General features: G+C 40.2%; 1 protein-coding gene across 7 annotated transcripts in view; it reads right to left on the bottom strand.

Annotated features, from left to right (window-relative positions):
• The window catches only part of Dlg2 (discs large MAGUK scaffold protein 2), a 1,686,730-nt gene that overhangs the window by 1,075,502 nt on the left and 592,894 nt on the right, over nucleotides 1-18,334 (bottom strand). For 2 of the 7 annotated variants that reach the window (XM_026784313.1, XM_026784314.1), the window contains exon 1: nucleotides 1,467-2,090. The exons of 4 other annotated variants lie outside the window; for them this stretch is intronic. In XM_026784313.1, the coding sequence (XP_026640114.1) occupies nucleotides 1,467-1,568 (102 nt within the window). In that variant the 5' untranslated portion in view covers nucleotides 1,569-2,090. Of the gene's footprint in view, nucleotides 1-1,466; nucleotides 2,091-18,334 lie in introns of those variants that run through there. One more of the 7 variants, XM_026784316.1, reaches the window with a different exon arrangement.

The following is an 18,334-nucleotide window of genomic DNA, read 5'->3' as shown; positions in this document are numbered from 1 at the left end:
ACATCTCGTCAGTGATGAACACACAAACCCTCCATGCCCTAAGACTTATTTGAGGTTTCTCAAAAAAAGACCCATATTACCTTTTAATCTAAGTATAATGTTGTTAAAGTTGATCCTGAACTTGTTATAGACACTAAAAACCACAATAATAATTGACATTCACTTCACCCTTAAAGACTTTTAGACAAGATGACATCTGAGAATGTTGGAGTTTGGGGGATAGTCTCAGAGATCCCCTCACCCACATACTTCATTTCACACAGAAACAGACACATAAATAAAACCCCCAAAACCCAAAGTTCTAAGGAAAGACTAGAGTCTCCAGCCACCCAGTGTAAAACGGTTAACTCTCGTGTGTCTACTCTGCCGGCCTCCTGTGAGTATTACCCATGAAGTGTGTGTGGCTTCACTAACTTTACCCCATTGAGCAAAGGGCCCATTCAGGCTCTGTGGCTGTCTTTCAGAACAGTGGAACTCACGGAGCGGTTGGCATTCATTTATAGGCGTGCACTTTGACCTACTTCTGATGAAGTACCCCCCACCCTCGCTTACACGTTCCTTTACAGATCATCTTCATAGCAACCATAGAAGTGATTTCTAGAAACAGCTGAGTGTCGACAACACCAAGTTGTCATTGCAAGTAAAAAGCTCCCCACTCTGTGGAGCAAAGAACAGGTCCTGAGACCATTCTCCCGCAACAACTTTGTAAACAGCCAGTTCAGGTAGTGTCCACCACAGCCAACAAGGAAGCTCGAATAAATCCCTTCAGGCGAGGCATCCTGCACAGTAACCTCTTTCAAAACCCGGCAAACCTCATTTCCTTCTGACACTGAGCATCCTTACAAAACTCTGGGATGGGGCGATTATTTGCTACAAACTTCGTGAAGTACAACGCCAGGCCACCTCTTTTTAAGCTTCCTGATTTCAAAGGGACTGTGTAAAAGGGAAGACAGTCTTATAACTGAGGTCTACATATCTCCAGACTTTCTGCCTGAAGTAGCCATAAGCCCTTCACCTTTGAAACGCTCTTTGCAAACCAAGCGGTTCTGTTTTATTTGGAGAACTTCTCTGGTGCCAGCTACTCTAGCCGGTGGCCCTGCTCCAGGGAGTGGGAGTCAACCTAAGGCTTTCAGAAGCATCCAAACCAGCGCCCGAGAGCTAGTCACTAGCTAAAGGCAGGAAGAAATCGCAAGCACAGAGACATCTAAGGCGCCCTCTTTTCAGGAGCGCTTGCAGCTTCAGTGTGCTCCAATACAGGGTCCTGTCACCGCCTAGCTACCATGCCAACACGGTCGCCTGGAAAATCATTGGGCTCTCCTGATTCCAAACCCCAGCCGGCTCCGAGAGTGGACAGAGCAGTTCCGTCCGTCACACAACAGGCAGACACACAAACAACAAAAGAAATTGTTTGCCCTCCCGGGGGAGGCCAGCATGCATTAAAAGGAGACACAAACCCCTCATCCTACCTTGCATCCAAACATCAACGACAAAGTGTTGTTGGTGCAAGCAACTTTGCAGTGGCAAATCATTGGTGTAAAACAGTCAGGGTCCTTAAGAACAGGGGACATTCCTTTCAGCTGCGGCAGTGGCAGCTCGCTGGAGGGACCCGAACTCGGTGCTCACCCAGAGTTCCCAGCGACAGCCTGAGCAGCCTAGATCGAGCAGCAGTAGCTACGATCGCTGCCCCCTGTGCCCGGTGCAGCCATCCCCAGCCTAGGTGCAAACACCGCTGCCCGCAAGTACTGTGCGTCTCGGGGTCCGTCTCCCCAGGGGAACGAGGAGTGGGGGAAGGGACAGACAGAGAGCACAGAAGGGTTCCCCAGTATATGGAAATTGAAGGAGGTAAAATAAATATAAATGTAAATAAATAAATCAAAATAAAAGAAAGCGAGGCGCTTTGAGGAGGGTTCAAAGGAGGTGGGGCAATATTAGCATGTAAAAGGATGTGCCCGCCTACTCGCCCCAGTCACACTAGATTGTCAAGCAAACTGAAGGGGGCTGAGATTATTTCCTCTGAAGGAAATTATAAAAAAGAAGAAAGAAAGAAAAAAAGCCATAATGCAGTTCCCAATTTGGTAAGAAGCCAGTGGCTGGCTGCTGCAATCCAGAGTCACCGTGGGTAGCGCTGGCCCAGAGAGGTGGGAGGGAGGGGCGGGGAGAGGGAGGGAGCGGTGCACGCTGCTCGCCAGCCTGGTCGCTCGCCGGGAGCCACCAAGAAGTCTCCGACTTCGGCGAGAGGGCCATTCCCAGAGGGTGTGACCCCGAGACCACACAGGCCCCCATTACGACTGCTGCTTCAGGGTGGACAATCTCAGAGGATGAATTCCTGGGTAGAAGACAGCGCCCAGCAGTGGAGGGACTGTTTTCCCCACCCCCATAGAAGAGCTAGTAGGAGACGGGGGAGGGGACAGTGGCCCGCAAAGAGATCTAGGGTAGAATTAGGTTCCAAATGATTTTGCTGGTTAATTCCTTCTGGGTCAGCGAGTCCACTCGCTCCCTAGGTTGGAAAAGGGACCTCAGAACCAAGCCTTTATCTGATGATGACTTTTTTTTTCTCAAATTCAAAAGGGAAGGACATTCTGCCCTGCCCCCCTCCCCCCCCCCCCCCCCCCCCCGGTGGCTAAGAGGCTCCCGGAAGCCACAGAAGTATCTATGCTGTTCTAGAAGTATAAATGAGGAGACCAATAGATGCTTTATTGTTTGGGCTGGCTTGGTTTTGGTTTTATACCTGAGTCTGTGAAAATTGCAAAAAGACTTTAAGTTAGTAAGCAGCTTACACAGCTGCAAAATAGCTTAGCGGTGACTTTTAGGGTGTGATTAAAAGAAAGTATAAGCAGCAGGAAGTAGAAAAGGGTACAACTGTCTGAGGCCACCTGGATGCCGGGCACCATTCCTCGCAGATGGTAGGATGGAGAGAGCAAAGAGACATCAGGGTGTGGAGTAAGAAAGTTCTGGGGCTGTATGTGGTGGTCCCTGAGTTATTTGCAAGGTCTGAGTGCCTTGTTTATCTATTTATATGCCTCATGACACCTGGAGAGAGATGGGGCCAAGAGGAACAGCTGGCCATCTACTTTTGGAGAAAGCATCAGAACAGGATAGTGCAATGGCTCTACTTTCTGATTACAGACCTTAGAGACCAGTCTCTCTCTCTTAGGCCATAGAATCAGCAAGGCAAGCAAGGTAGGTTCAAAAAATAAGGATGAGATGGTTTAAAAACCAACTTCACCGATGATCCCAGGAACCTGTCCAGATTTACAATGTTACAGCAAGGACAAAATAACTAAATAAAATTGGAAGTTATTAGGTCAAATGCATTCTCTTATAAAGTGTCGTTTATCACCCTTACCTAAAATACTTCATGCTCCTCTCTGGAGTTAATGTACACTAAACTCCATAGAATTCTTTGCATATTAACAAAAACTCCTAACTTTCCCCACCCAAAATGACGTTCTCACTCCTAAGGCAAGGAAGATGTCCAGAAAAAAAAAAAAAAAAAAAAAAAAAAAAAAAAAAACACTTTTGCAATCACCTCCCAACTCTGGTAAGGGAAATCTGAGTTCTGCCTAAGAAATGAAGAACATTTGCAAAGTCAGTATGGCATCCAGTATGAACAAAACTCCACGGGGGATTTACAGGAGTTAACAAGGGTTCTAAGTGAAGAGGGCAGCCACGGCTTAGGCTTTGGTGTTTATACGCATGGGGAGCGGGGCTGCTGGAAAGTATGTGTTCGTCACTCTTACATATACTAAGGCATATTTTAGGAAAACACTGGTATGAGGCATCTTGTGTAGTCTGAAGGTTGTGCTAACAGATGAGGTATAGGGCTTTAGCATTCTCCCCATACGCTATGTGAGTGCGGGAACGCTTCCACCTACAGAGTGTCTGTAATTGTGGCTGCAGTTTCCAAGGGAGAATAGCTTCTAAAAATGCGGTTCAATATAGTACCCTTATTCATTAGCCTATAATTTGGATTTCAAACACCCCAAACGTATCATATGCTCTATATTGTGATGATCCAATAATATCTAACACAGTCTTTCCCTGATGAGTTTGCCAAGTTAAGCCTGACCTCCTATTCTAGGGCAGCATTAAGGGCTCTTACGTTCAAGTCATTTCCCGTTTAATCGTTAGTGCTGGTTCAGATTGATAAGGCCTGATGAGAAAGTACAAAGCAAAAATGTGTGTTTTACTGCTTCTGTCTCTTACGCTTTCATCAAGAAAAAAAACCATTTATCTACACACTTCTCTCAATAAACACATATGCATTTCTGTTTCTATGTGGTATATTTGGAGACATTTGATGACTGCTCCTTCTTAGTTCCTGTCTCTCAATAATAGTTCTAAAGTAATTGGAGGGCTGAGAGAATGTGGGGGCCTGTGTCCATTACAATGAACTGCTCAGTTACAGTCACCAACCACTATGGTTACAGAACTGAGGCACTGGTACCATAAGATATGCAGCCTGCTCTAGGAATTCCTACTGCCTGTAGCCCTTAAGATACCTGCCCACTTGGGTGTGGCCTCAAACTATTAAGCCTAAGTAAGTCAGGTCTCTTTTCTGGCTGCTGGATTTGGTTGCTGTTCTCCATTCCAGCAGAGGATTTTGACTTGTGAGTCTACCCCTAAGTAAATAACCCTCTATTATTCTCAATTCTGAGCTAGTGAGGGGTTTCTTTTAAGCATCTTCTTCAGCACACACTGCATTATTGGTCTGAAAAGTACTAGTTTGGAAATATACAACATGGGGATGTTCTGCAATATTTTTAGGAGGAAATATTTCTCAGGAATGACAGGATGTGACATGTTTATCATAATATCAAAATAACAACCCTTATTTGGACATTTTGACGATTAGTAGCATTTATAGGACTTTCTGATAACATCTTTGATAGAAAGTAGATTGCACATATATTTTAGTTACATCTCCCTCAATATTGATCCCACTCACGAAAACAATATTATCAATAAACATGGACAGGGTCCAAATACATTTATTAATCTTTTTTTTATTATTTGAGAAATTAGGATAAGAAATGAGTCATTACTTAGTTACCTTTCTTTGCTGATCATTTTCATAGCTATTTTATTTTATATGAATGGGTGTTTGCTGTGTATCATTCGTGTGCTATACATGCTACCCAAGGACTACAGAAGAGAATGTTGGGTTCCTAGGAATGGGCATTATAGAGTTGGAATTGGCTTTATGAGTGCTGGGAATTGAACTCTGGTTCTCTGGAAGAGCGGTCAGGGCTCAAAATCTCTGAACCATCTTTTCATTTCCACGAAATATAAATCTATTTCTTTCCATCATTTGTTTTCAGTGAATACATATTTATATGGTGTTGTCTATTATATAGGAACTTAGTAGTGCTTCTTCTGTGTTATGTTCTGAATTCAGCACTTTGCTGGTACCAGATCCTGCTCAATAGGGTTGACTACGTGACCTCCTCATTCCCCATTCAGTGACACTGTTCCCAATAGTTTGGGATCAATTAAAAGGAATATTTTTACCCTATATTCTGGCAAATACTACAAATGTGGGCTTCTTTCTTTGGACAAACTCTCATCAATAGAGCACACTGCCTTAAACACTACACGCTCATTAGCCTATTTTGCCACTACAATCATCCAATCTCACCAAAGGAGAAATCTGTATCATAGAAAGAATAGCTTTCCAAACCAAAGCTGGTATACTAATCAGCTAAATGAAGCAACTAATCAAAATATCTTAATGACTTTCAATCACATATATTCATCTCTCATGCTGAATGTCCTTAGCATCTTATGTCTTACTGTAGAACACAGAGCTTCATGGAAGAAGAACAGCCTCTATTAGGGCATGATGCTCTCTTCTCATGGAAAAAGGGAAAATCCTAGACACGGAGTCATTCTTAAAACTTCACTTTGGAGAACAACAATAGTAATAATATCTTCCTACTTACACAGTTATCAGCCAAATAATGTCATAGTTATCCTCGTCCTAGTAAGTAGAGAAGGGCAGTCCTGTTAGAAGGATGGAGGAGAACAGACTGGGGAAAATAACGTTGTGGCCTAATAGATAATAACAGATAATAGAAAGAGGATATGAAGGCAAGTACTGTGACTTATAGGTCCATTCTGCTTGATACTTACCAGCTAAGATTGTGCAAATTTTCATTCATTTTCTATTATACAGATTGTTATTTCAAGGGCTTCTTCCCTGTCATTCCCACTAAGAAAGTATTACACAGTTTATGGCAATACCACACTGAACATGCCTAATCTTGCCAGAAAAACATAAGAGATTCAAAAAGCAAGCTCAGGGGTAAATCAGATACACTAGAATGTGATAATAATGGCGTGGTTTCAGTCTTTGAATCCCTTTCCTTCATTTTTGCACTACACACAAAAGTCCACTTATTGCATTTAAATATTTAGTAGAAATGTTTTCGTATAATTAATGTAGCAAGCAATATAAACAAGGTATCTTTCATCATGGACTTTCCTGAACTATGTAATGCACCTTATTGCTATCAAAGAGATTACAAATTAATTAAACAAATTTGGTTTGAAATCAGAACTGTTGGAAAGTATGCATCCATAAGCATTAATAATTCTATTTAAAGTCCATACAAATACTTTATCAATAAAGTTAAATTCCCCAAAGGGCCATTTTCTGTTCTGCAACATGGTAATGGTATTCCAAGGTCTCTAGAAGGTTTAAATTAGAAGATGTATTAGCAAATAACTTTCGCCCATACCTGATTTGTGCTACACATTATATAAATCCTATAGATTTTCCAATGAATTTCTCTCAAGGTAACAGAAAGAAATAAATGCTACTACATTTACCAAATAATTCCAAGTCTCCAATAGCTCTTTTTTGACCTGTTCTCAGCACTTCTATTTTCCTATTGTCAATGAACACACCATCTCAGTTAAGATCTTGTCAGGTCTCACACACACTAACTCTGATAGCCTCCATGTTCCCTTCCCGCCTCTGAGCTCTCAGTGTTCTCTCTGATTTAGGAACCTATGGCTACTTCTCTGGGCCCCGCTGTAGATACCTCTGGACCAGTAACATTTAGAGCATAGCTGTCTTCTACTTGAGCTTCATGTAAAACATCTGCTCAGCCTTTCCTCAAGCTGTCATGCTGCAGGATCGAATTTGTAGTTAAATGAATGAAAAGTAGCTATTTCATTTAGGATGAAGGCAATCATTCAACAACCTCCAACAGGGCTCCAGGAAAACTGGTGTCGATTTTTGTCTCCTAATCCATCCTGTTCTAGTTTCATTTCTGCTGCTATGATGAAACACCTCAACAAACAATTTTGGGAAGAAGGGGTTTCTTTGAATTAGAATTCCAGATTGAATCTACCACTGGGGGGGGGGGAGTCAAGGCAGGAAGTCTTGGCTAGTAGGAACTGGTTGAACAGCAGAAGGACAAACAGGCACATGCCTAAAGCTCAGCTAGCTTTCTCTGCTCTTAAACAGGACAGGTCCTCATACCAGGGAAAGCTGTTACCCACTTTCAGCTTTTCCACATCAACTGAGGTAATCAAAACAGCCCCTGCCCTGCCGCACATGCAGATATGCCTACAACCAAACCCAATCTGTACAATCGCACATTAAAATTTTTTCCAGGTGATTCTAAGAGGTATCAAGTTGTCAAAAAATCACCCTATCCCAATCCCCTACTTGTAAAGCCCAAGTCTGTTACTGCAGAAAGGATGGCGCATTGATCATGATGAGTTTTGCCATTTTAGGAGCAAGTTTTCTGGAAAGTTATTGCTCTCATTTCCACAGTCATTGTGGTCATCACATTTGCATTTTTTATTAAAAAAGAAACTTCAAAAAAATTATCCTCTGAGGCTCCTATAAGAATATCTTTAGCAGCAAAACTCAACTTAAAAATCAAGAATTCTTTAGGTCTTTCTGGTTATCAATTGTTTTGTCAGATTTTGATGTTGAAAGAGTAACATCTGTGTCTTGGGTTCCTGTTCTGCAGATGCTGGCAGAATTACTCGCATTTGGTCACTCAGTGTCTTTGGTATTTGCTCATCTGGTGAAAGAGGGAGGAGTTCACTGAATTACAGCATATAAGTAATAGGATTCCTATGAAGAGTACAAAAAAGTCAAATGTAAAAATCCCTATTAAAGTGTTTCTCCTCACATGCACTGGTGTTCAATACTATGCATTTGCTCATTCACTCATTCTCTTGTTCATTCATTCAGTGCCCACCAAAATTAGCCAAACAAATCACCAACAATTTCAAGTGAACATTGACCAAATGCAGCAAAATTCCTGCGAAGCAACAATTCTATTTTTATAGTGTACTTGCCCATCTGTGAAACAAAGACAAATTTTCATTGTCAGAAGAATAAAAAACTAAATCTAGAGTTCAACTTAGAGAACAAAACCATGGTTCATTGTAAATGGTTTCATATTGTCTCCAAGTGCTCTCTCCTGAAAACACTCTCCTTATCAGCTGCCTTTCATTCCGACAATAGATGCTGGGCTAGTGGTATGAACTAAACAAGGTGAGTTACTTAGCACAAAGAACCCCACTCTATCATGGTGTCAACAGGGGCCCTGAGCTAATCATCCCAAATGAAATGAAGTGATGATTATTCAATGAAACAATTGCTCCCTTGAAGCTGTAAAGAAAGCAGATAGCTCTCACAATCATATACCATAGACTTAAGATATGACACAGTTATCTCTTTTAATATGCGGTACAGACTGTGTTTAAGGACTGAGTTGGCTCTAAGTTTTAAGTATGACCTTGCCAAGTTTCCATTTCCTGTTTACTTAAAGAATAATCATTCTGGAAGAGAAAACCAAAACTATCTTTTGTTATAGTGTGTGACTTACTCATGTTATAAGAATGCTAAATTATTCTTTTATTATGGTAGTCAATGTTAAGTATAATGTATTAGAAGATCCCATTGTATTAGTTAAACGTGCCAGCATCTGGCTGTAGAAAGGCTTTGTTGGTTGATTCATAATGTCAAAACATTGTCTCCTGTTTTTGTTATGCACTTACTATTCACTAATTTATTCATTCAAAAAATAGCCTGTGCATACATGTGGTATATATGTCCATGTATAGTTATGTGCATCCAGGCATGTATGTGGATAGGCCAGGGGTGACTATCAAGTGTCTTCTACCTCTCGACATTACAGTTTTTAATAAAGAGCTGTTGATTAACCTGGAGGCTGGCTTACAAGACAAACCCTTGGGATGTTCTTGTCTCCATTGCTAAGACCAAAGGTACCACTGGCGTGTCCAGTTTTACATGGATGTGGGGATCTGAAATCATGTCCTTTTTCTCCCATATCAAGCATGTAGTTGTCTGAACCATCTACTCAACCCTTCACAAAGACTTCTGAGTCAGTCCTACATGCTATCTCCTGTAGTAATGATGAGCACAGTGATGAGGTGTTTAGTTATCAGTAACAGTACAGCCCTGATCTTGTGGGGACCACAGATCAGTGGAAAGGACTGATTAGGAGGAGAGCCTTGAAGAAAGCTGCCCGGCTCTCAAGTGAGAGAAAACCACCAGAAACCCAAAGGATGAATGGAAATGCCGTGGAGAAATTGAGGGCAAAGATAGCTCAAGTAGAAACGATGGAGTAAATATACAAACGCTTGATTGTTAACAAATCAGGAATATATAATGGACTGTGATCACAACAGAAAAATACAGGAAAGGAGAGGAAATCTTAAGTGGGTTGAGGCCAATGAGAACGTAGATATAAGACTACGCATTTATATCTAAGATCATTTTATTCCAAAAGTCTAAAGTACCTATTAAGGAATATGTTTTAAAGAAGATCTATTGGACTAAAGCCTACAATAAACTATAAACTCATAAGATGCAAAGTTTGATATTTCAGTACATGAACACATCCAGAAAACCATAAGCACAAACAACACTGGGAACATAGCATCACATTCAAATGTTTGCTCAGGCCTCTTGCATCTCTGATTCTCAACACAGATACATCTCCTATAAGAAGTTGAATATTTTAGTTATTAAAATGTCAAGAGAAAAAAGGTCAAAGCATCAGATTAATAGGGAAGGAAACAAAGATTGAGCTACAATGAAGTTGCTCTGGAAACCCATAAAAATGACTAAAATTAGAGTTTGGGAGTTCCAAATGTTGATGAGGCTGGGAGACACTCAGCTCTCACATAATGCTGATGGGACTGTCAAATGACACATTCACTTTGGGGAAACACTTTGGCACTTCTGAAAGTTAAGGGTGAATGCCATATACTCTAGGTACTCATAACATCTCCATATATTCCATATACTCTAGGTACTCATAAGCAAAAGAAACATCTCCCCTCAGACACGTACACTCATGTCTATAACAATCCTTTTTTTCATAACAGCCAAAGCTAAAATACATACACCAGAAGATAAACATATAAATTAAATGACATGAGTTAGAAAAACCTCAAGTCTTTATTCTAGTTAAAAGTATACCCATTGCACAAGTCCACTGATTTAAAAATCTAGACTATAAAAGTTAATGCATAATGATAGGAAGAATCTTACTATTGCCTAGACCAAAGAGAAACTAAGAGAAAGAGTAAAAGAGGACAAGTCCCCTATTTAAGTTAAATTATAAATTAAATAACATCTACATTGGATAAGTTAGAATGAGCTTCATCTAAAGAACAGCTTCATGTGCTCCATCAGAGGAAGACATTTCAAACAGCTGAAGCACAAAGCTGTTGATATGAAACTATTGGATAAGAGATTTTAGACGGGTGGATTTTATTGAGGTATAAGAGTGGTGTAGATGTTGTATTTTTGTCAGTATATATATAGGATCTTCAATGAGCTGCTAATTATATTGAATTTTGAAAACAAATTGAATCACATTTCCTGAATCAGACAATAAGCAATTTCTATCCATAGAAATAGCTAAGATTGGGCAACCCTTTTAACTCGAGCACAATACATTCGAGGTGCAGCTGGGATTGGAAAATATAGGTCTTGTAACACCTTTTTGAATATTCTTTCTCATGTGCCATGCAGTGGCAAATTTAAATATGAAAGAAATTCTGTAAATTTAACTTTAAAAAAATGCTTTCTGCAAACTCCTCCTGGGTGAATACAGCTTTTCAGGAAGAACTCTTCAGTTCTGGCTGAACTAATTACAGAATTTACAGCTCTGTGTCAAAAAAAGGTAGCAGTTTCTTATTTAATAAAAAGTTAAACATTTTTAAATCTATTTTAAACTCAAAATACTAAAGCCAAATGAGGTTTGAAGGAACAAAGTCAAGTTCCCACCTGAGCTAAGGTCGTTCTGTTCTTTCCAACTAAGAACACATCGATTTCGAAAATCCACTCTTTTGTGACTAGGTACACAAAATATGGTTTTATTTCAAAACCATATTTGAAATAAAGACAAATCAGGTCTCAAAGGGGAAAACCAGAAGTCTACCTCCAAATGTTTCTGCTCTCTGGATCCTCAGCGTAAAGAAAGCAAAACGCATACACACAAAGCCCTGCAAAGCAGCACCAAAGGGTTCTGCCTTCAGGTTTTCCATGAGGAATGCTTAAGCGCAGTGAGGGGTATAGTCGTGCGAGGACCTGCTGCTGCCTGCCAAACAAGCAAGGTGTGCACACATCATGCCACCTCTGCTTTAGCGGAGTTTAGATGGTGGAGCGACAGAGAGCAGGAAATCATAAAAATGTATGGGAGAGATATGCTTGATGAAGCATTGGGGATTCTGAAAAAAAAAAAAAGGAGAAGAAAAGCGAAAAGAAACATAGAAGAAAGATTGTTACTAGCTGCTCTGGTTATATACTGGATCCCAGGAAGTAGTTCAGTAAAAGGAAGTCTTTGCTACTGTATGAAACCAGAAAATAGGATAGCCTATTATTTTATATTAGGACTTAGAGGAGATCTTAACTCTGCTCTTGAACTTCTTTTAGCCTAGGCCAGATCAGATTGAAAAGCATACAATTTTCATTTTTGGATTAGAAATCAAACTGTCCATTTACTTAGTTGAAATGTAAGCCAGAAGAAGTGTCTGACCTCTGACACTCAGTTCTGCTTTTACAACTGCGAAATAAGACGGATAGAAAAAGAGCTAATGAGATAAGGTAGACTCCAAAGAGTTCTGTATCACAATGTGGTGTGCAAAAGTGGTGATGTGACCTAGCTCCCTTGTTCCCTAGTCTAGGCATGCCAATCTTCCAGCAGCTGCAAGCTACAGAAATCTCAAATCAGGTTCCTTTAACAACAATATCTGTTGGCCACAAATATCAAAATTGACTTAATACAAGACTTCAGGTTCTTGTCAGTCATTGACTTGGCCTTCCCCGAAGTGAGAATGCTATACACTTACACAGATTGCAAGATAGTAGTGGACTTCATTAATAGCAAATGGGGAAAAAGATGGTGGCATTCATGTGGTCTTTGAAAAATTTAGTTGCAAGTTGACCCAGTAACTTTGTGGAAATACATCTTTGAACATTATAAAATCCAAGCAAAGGGCACAGACAGTCCACACACTATTACCATCAGGGGAAAGTCCATGGTTTACTATAGACAAGTTGGACCAGTTCTGCATTTGACAAGGCCACTCACAATTTCCCTATGACACTTGCACCTGGCTGTATAAGAATAAACATTTAAATTGATTTTCAATTAATAAACTTGCAAGCACATGAATGGATAAAGTGTTCCAGAAAGCTATGATAATGAATGCAATTTCCTTTTTTTACTAGAAAAAAAAACCAAGCAATTTACTATAAACACTGCCATTATGCTTAAATTACATAATTTTTCATCCATATTCACATAACCCATTCACATATTCAGACTGAGGTTACAGTAGATGTGCATTTACTGTGAGAGAAGTAAATCTAAGCTGTTGCTTCAAAGGAAGCAGTAATTATGAGGCACGAGGAAAAAACACAGCCTCTGAAGTCAGGTGAACAGGGATTTGAATTCTAGCTCAGTAACACACTAGAACTATGCTTGCGGGCAATTTGTTTAGACAGTTCAGCCCTTTTCACAACAAAATGGAAATACTATCACCAAACACATAGACTTGCTATAAAAATATACTGAAATGCCATAATAGAACACTTCCTTGCACTAAGGTACTCAGTAAATATTGTTTCAGATCTCCCTGGCTGCCTGTTTCTCTTCTCCATCCCTCAAGCACCTACGTAAGAGTTTAGTTCAAATCACTAAAACCCGAAACTACTATATGGCACATAGTTTTATACACTGATTCAGGTGATGGATATTCAAGATGGTTAGAATATGCCTTTTGTCATCAAAAAGTTTATGTCTAAATGAATGATGATATAAACATTGCAATAATTATCAGCTACAAAGCAGAACAGAAGGAGTTGGGTAGGAGACAGCAGCCAGCTTCTATCCCTCCAGTGTCACCTCCCCCGCCCCCAAAACGAGGCTAAGTGCCATGCCTCCTTTATGAGCACACAGAGAAGGCTGCCGTCCCCCTGTTCCGACAGTGCTGGTGATTTCTCTACAACCAGCTTCCTGTGGTTTCTGAAGTAGAATCAAAGACACCTGACAGGGTAACATCTGCTCTAGCCTGCACAGCTGCAGGGCTAGCTCATCGGGATGCCAGGATAGGAAATTGTGGATAAGGAAACTTGCTCGGTGTCAGGGATAATATGTTGGGAGAGGAGTACACATCAGATTGCCCAGCACTTTCTCCTAGGACCCCACACAAGCCACCTAGTCTTCACTATATCCTTCTAAATAATAGACTTTACGGAATCTAATCAAGAGTTACGGTATCTCTTTCTCTCAGCTTGCCCCGGGTGTGTGTATTCAATACAGTGTCTATACCAATAGCTACAATGAGATAGTGAGAACAGTGAAATAATACTGTAAAGTTTTATATGCCTTTTTTCCCTGATGGATGAGCACACATTTGCAGGCTTACTTACTAAATACATTTTCATTGAGCCGCTACCATGTGCTATCAGAGACTATAAGCATGAGCATGTCATATATTCACTTGGTAGTTTATTGTTTTGTTGGAGTGCACTGTTCTAAAAGTGATCTGATGCATCACTAAGCACTGGTTCCTCATTCCCAGGAATTGGGGGGGGGGGATCATTTTTAATCTTGTGTACAGTAAAGCAGCAAAGGTTAACAGACTACAAGTAAGCACTGTGGACTTGCTCACTGGGCCCTCTGTAAGGTCAGTGTTCTCACTTCTAAAATACTTGTCTTTCAAGAGGACTTGGAAAGGCCAAAGATCACCTTTGAAGAAATAAGGAAATTTTTATGCCAAATTTCCTATTGACTTAAAGAAGTAGCAGAGGAAGACTTGAAATGATCTTCTGATAGCATACATACTTGCTATATGTATGCTATCAGAATTTCTATTGCCCTTCAAATAAACCCTGTCCCTTCCAGATTCCAGGATTTTGTGAGCACTATCCCATGCATCTTTTCCCCATCATATAAACACTTTTTTTTACACAGTTAATGCGCAAACACAACTTCTGTACTTCTCAATGAGTCAAGCACCATCATTAGAACCCAGAGATGCGAATAAACCTCTATAATCCTTATAGCAACCGTGTGCTACGCATATTTGTATAATTCCCATACTGAATTAAGGAAATTAAGACTTCAGACTGGGTTCCTCCCAGGCAGTAAATCAATCTCAGTCTTTTCACCTTCCTCCTGCTGTTTGTCCCCACTCTGTGTCTAGAACTCCTCCAGGCATGTTGTGGGACTGGCAATGTTCAATCAGTGCCAGCCAGAATGCTCACAGCGGCAGTGACCGTGGCTTGTCTTTGTACTGCTTTGTGAAAAACCACTCCGGGAACAGTACATACATACAATGGGTGTTTAGAAAAACATTTTCTGAATGAACTGCTGAATAAGGATGTATTCAAAGAAATGTATTTCATTCAAACAGCTAAGAAGAGGGACCACGAAGTGATACCAGCAGCTGGATTCTGGATCCCATGACAATATTAAGATTTGGAATCAAGGGGTTGGAGAGATGGCTCAGTGCTTAAGAGCATTGCCTGTTCTTCCAAAGGTGCTGACTTCAATTCCCAGCAACCACATGGTGGCTCACAACCATCTGTAAAGAGGTCTGGCATCCTCTTCTGGCCTTCAGGCATACACACAGAGACAGAATATTGTATACATAATAAATATATAAATATTAAAAAAATTTGGAATCAAAATCTTCAAGCCACTGGCTTAAGTCTTTATGTTCTTGAGTTAAAAAAGAATTTTTTTCTCCAGAATTTCTTAATTCTTTAATGGGAAAACTGCCGTATATAAGCTATATATTCATAAAGAAATTATGTTTATAAAATTACTAAAATACACTATACCAACCATATCTTACCATTTCTAATGGAACTAACTCTTGCGAGGACTGTAAATCTCTAAAACTGGCTCTTCCCATCATCATTTGCCATTTCAATCACACCAACCATGGTGCTTTGTGAGAATATGACATACATTGGCTTCGTGAAGACATAAAATCGAACAGCAAGCCATAGTTTGTTAAGGACTTTAAATTACACCTGCAGCAGACACTAGACTGTGTAACCCCTGTGGCGTTGCTGCCTCACTTGGTGTAAAATGTTGTTAAGAAGACACTTTCCACAATCCAGTTTGCTTTAGTACCTAATTAACACTGCTTAGCAGCTTCTGGGCTTCTGGATTCGATAAGGGAGAAAGATAAATCCTACAAGACTCAACCCAGACATTGTAGCACCCAATTAAATCAAGAACTTCTTTGTTCTCAGTAATATTTGTTTAACTCATGGCAGAAGGCATGTCAGCAATCAGGCAGGTATGGAGACGATAATTAGAGGGCAGCATATATAATTAGGCAACTAAGTTATTCATCCTTCGGAGGAACTGATGGTCAAATTAATTTCCCATTTCTACTCACAACTGCATTCAGATGAAAGGACTCTAAAATGACAACTAAGAAAATAAGAATCACTAAGATGCTGAAGAGGAGGGACCAACCGGAATTAGACATCACCATCAGTACTACAGTACTAAGATGCTGAAGACGAGGGACCAACCCGAATTAGACACCACCATCAGTTCTAAGATGCTGAAGAGGAGGGGCCAACCCGAATTAGCCACCACCATCAGTACTGCTTAGCTACTCAGCATTAGTACTTTGTCTGAAATGAATCTCGAAACAAGAAGTATGTCATCCTAATTTTTTTTTAAATTTATTTATTTATTAAAGATTTCTGTCTCTTCCCCGCCACCGCCTCCCATTTCCCTCCCCCTCCCCTAATTAAGTCAGAGACACAGACCCACATTGGAGCACAGGACTGAAATCTCAAGGTCCAAATCAGGAGCAGAAGGAGAGAGAGCATGAGCAAGGAACTCAGGACCGCGAGGGGTGCACCCACACACTGTCATCCTAATTTTTAACACAGAGAAACAAAGTCACAGAACTTTTGTGACTTTGCTAAGTTTGCAGGTAACAACAAAATGACAGCATTTGTTGTCATTATAATAACATTAGACATTATTTATGATAATCAAGGAGTAAAGGGGACAGGTTTAGAACAGAAACCCTACTGTTTAAAAGAAAGGAAAAGCCCTGCTCAGGCAGTGATGTCTTAGAAAGATTCTGCACAAATCAGTAAGGGTTATGGAAATACACACATTGTATATGTCTCTCTCTTTGCCTCTTTCTTTCCCTCTGCTGGCCTCTCTCTCTGTGTCTCTCTCTCTCTCTCTCTCTCTCTCTCTCTCTCTCTCTCTCTCTCTCTCTCTCTCTCTCGTGCAGATGAGGGAGCTATAAAATTCATCCAGAACTTCAAATTCAGGTACACAGCCAGATCACTAGCTGAAGCACAGCAAAAAAGTGACTTGGGTAGATGTTACCTTGTGAATGCTATGACTCAAGAAATGACAAAGAGCAGTAAAAGCAAATTTCTTTTATTGATATTTGTGAATAGACTCTAATTAGCTTTTAAAGTAAACAAAATATGCATTTCATCCCACATAATGAATTATAATTTATCACAATGTGACTATGTGTGACAGCACTGTGTTAGAGAACACTTCCTCAGGAAAGATGAAGATACAGGGAAAATGAATTAAAGACAAAACAAAAAGATAACTAAATCTGGTTTTGTTAAGAATCAAATTAGTTCTGTTGACTTTCTCCGGTTTGAGTGACAGGCTGTGGGAATGCAGGATGCAGTACCTCTCTTCTATTTCGGTTTTAGAGTATTTTATGTCACTTTCTTCTCCAAAATAATTAATATTATCAAATATTGTGAGTGATACATCATCAAGGGAACCGTAGTAGACACCAGACACCAGGAAAACACACATAGAGATACACATACACCACACACACCACACACAAACACAAAGGCAGGTGTTGAGAGAAGAAAGTGCAGAATTTTAATGGTATGAGATCAATTTCTCATTTGCTGAGATCTCCAGCCTTCACTATCAAACCTCTTTAGCTTCCTTCATTCACTCGATCATATATTCTTCTTCATGACCCACAGTTTTAAGCACTTGGGATAGAGTAATAAAAACAGGACAAAGTGTTGCTTTATACAGGAGCATCTGTGAGAGCCAGAGAATCAGGAAAAGTATAAACTATAACTACACATATAAAGTACCAGCAATAAGACTGCATTTCTTTTCAACTAAGGATGTCTCGTAGAGAGTACTGAAGGCCATTTGTGGCTTATTTATATAAGGGGCTGTGGGAATACCTTTCTCAGGAAGGGCTTTTGAGCAAAGACCTGAAGAAGTAAATAGCTTTCACCTTTTCCCATGAGTAAACATGAGCAAACAAGTCAACAGCACAAAGTCTCCGTGGCAGAAATGAACTTGGCTTTGTAACAAACGGTAAAGGCAATTTGGTTTGATAGGGACATGAGAGCTAAGAGATAGTCCATCCTGGGAGTTGGGAAAGCTATTGATGTTAATTTACCTTTTAAAATATACCTTTCTGGCTGACAGGTGGAGATGGGGCTGGATAAAGAGTTGATGCAGACAGATGAGGAGGTACCTGAGTGAGAAGTTAGCATCGTCTGAATTGGAAGCATGCAAAGGCATATGAGCAGTGACAGAAAGTAGCAGAGCTTGACATAAAGCCCCTAGGCTTAATCCTGTTTGGGGCCTGGGGAAGGCTGGTAATAGAAGAAAGTATTTTTCCTCATAAGTTTGTACAAACTATAAAACATGTAATCAGAGATGTTGAATACAGAGTTAAATGTCTACATAGGAGGCCAGGTTAGAGGCAAACAAGAACTAAAAATAGATTTGAAGTATTTATAAGTATATGTATGTGACTTGAGACATTGGTT

The sequence above is a fragment of the Microtus ochrogaster genome, chromosome 22 (genome assembly GCF_000317375.1).
Source record: "Microtus ochrogaster isolate Prairie Vole_2 chromosome 22, MicOch1.0, whole genome shotgun sequence".
Lineage (NCBI taxonomy): Eukaryota > Metazoa > Chordata > Mammalia > Rodentia > Cricetidae > Microtus > Microtus ochrogaster.
This window is presented reverse-complemented; position numbering and strand designations above follow the sequence as displayed.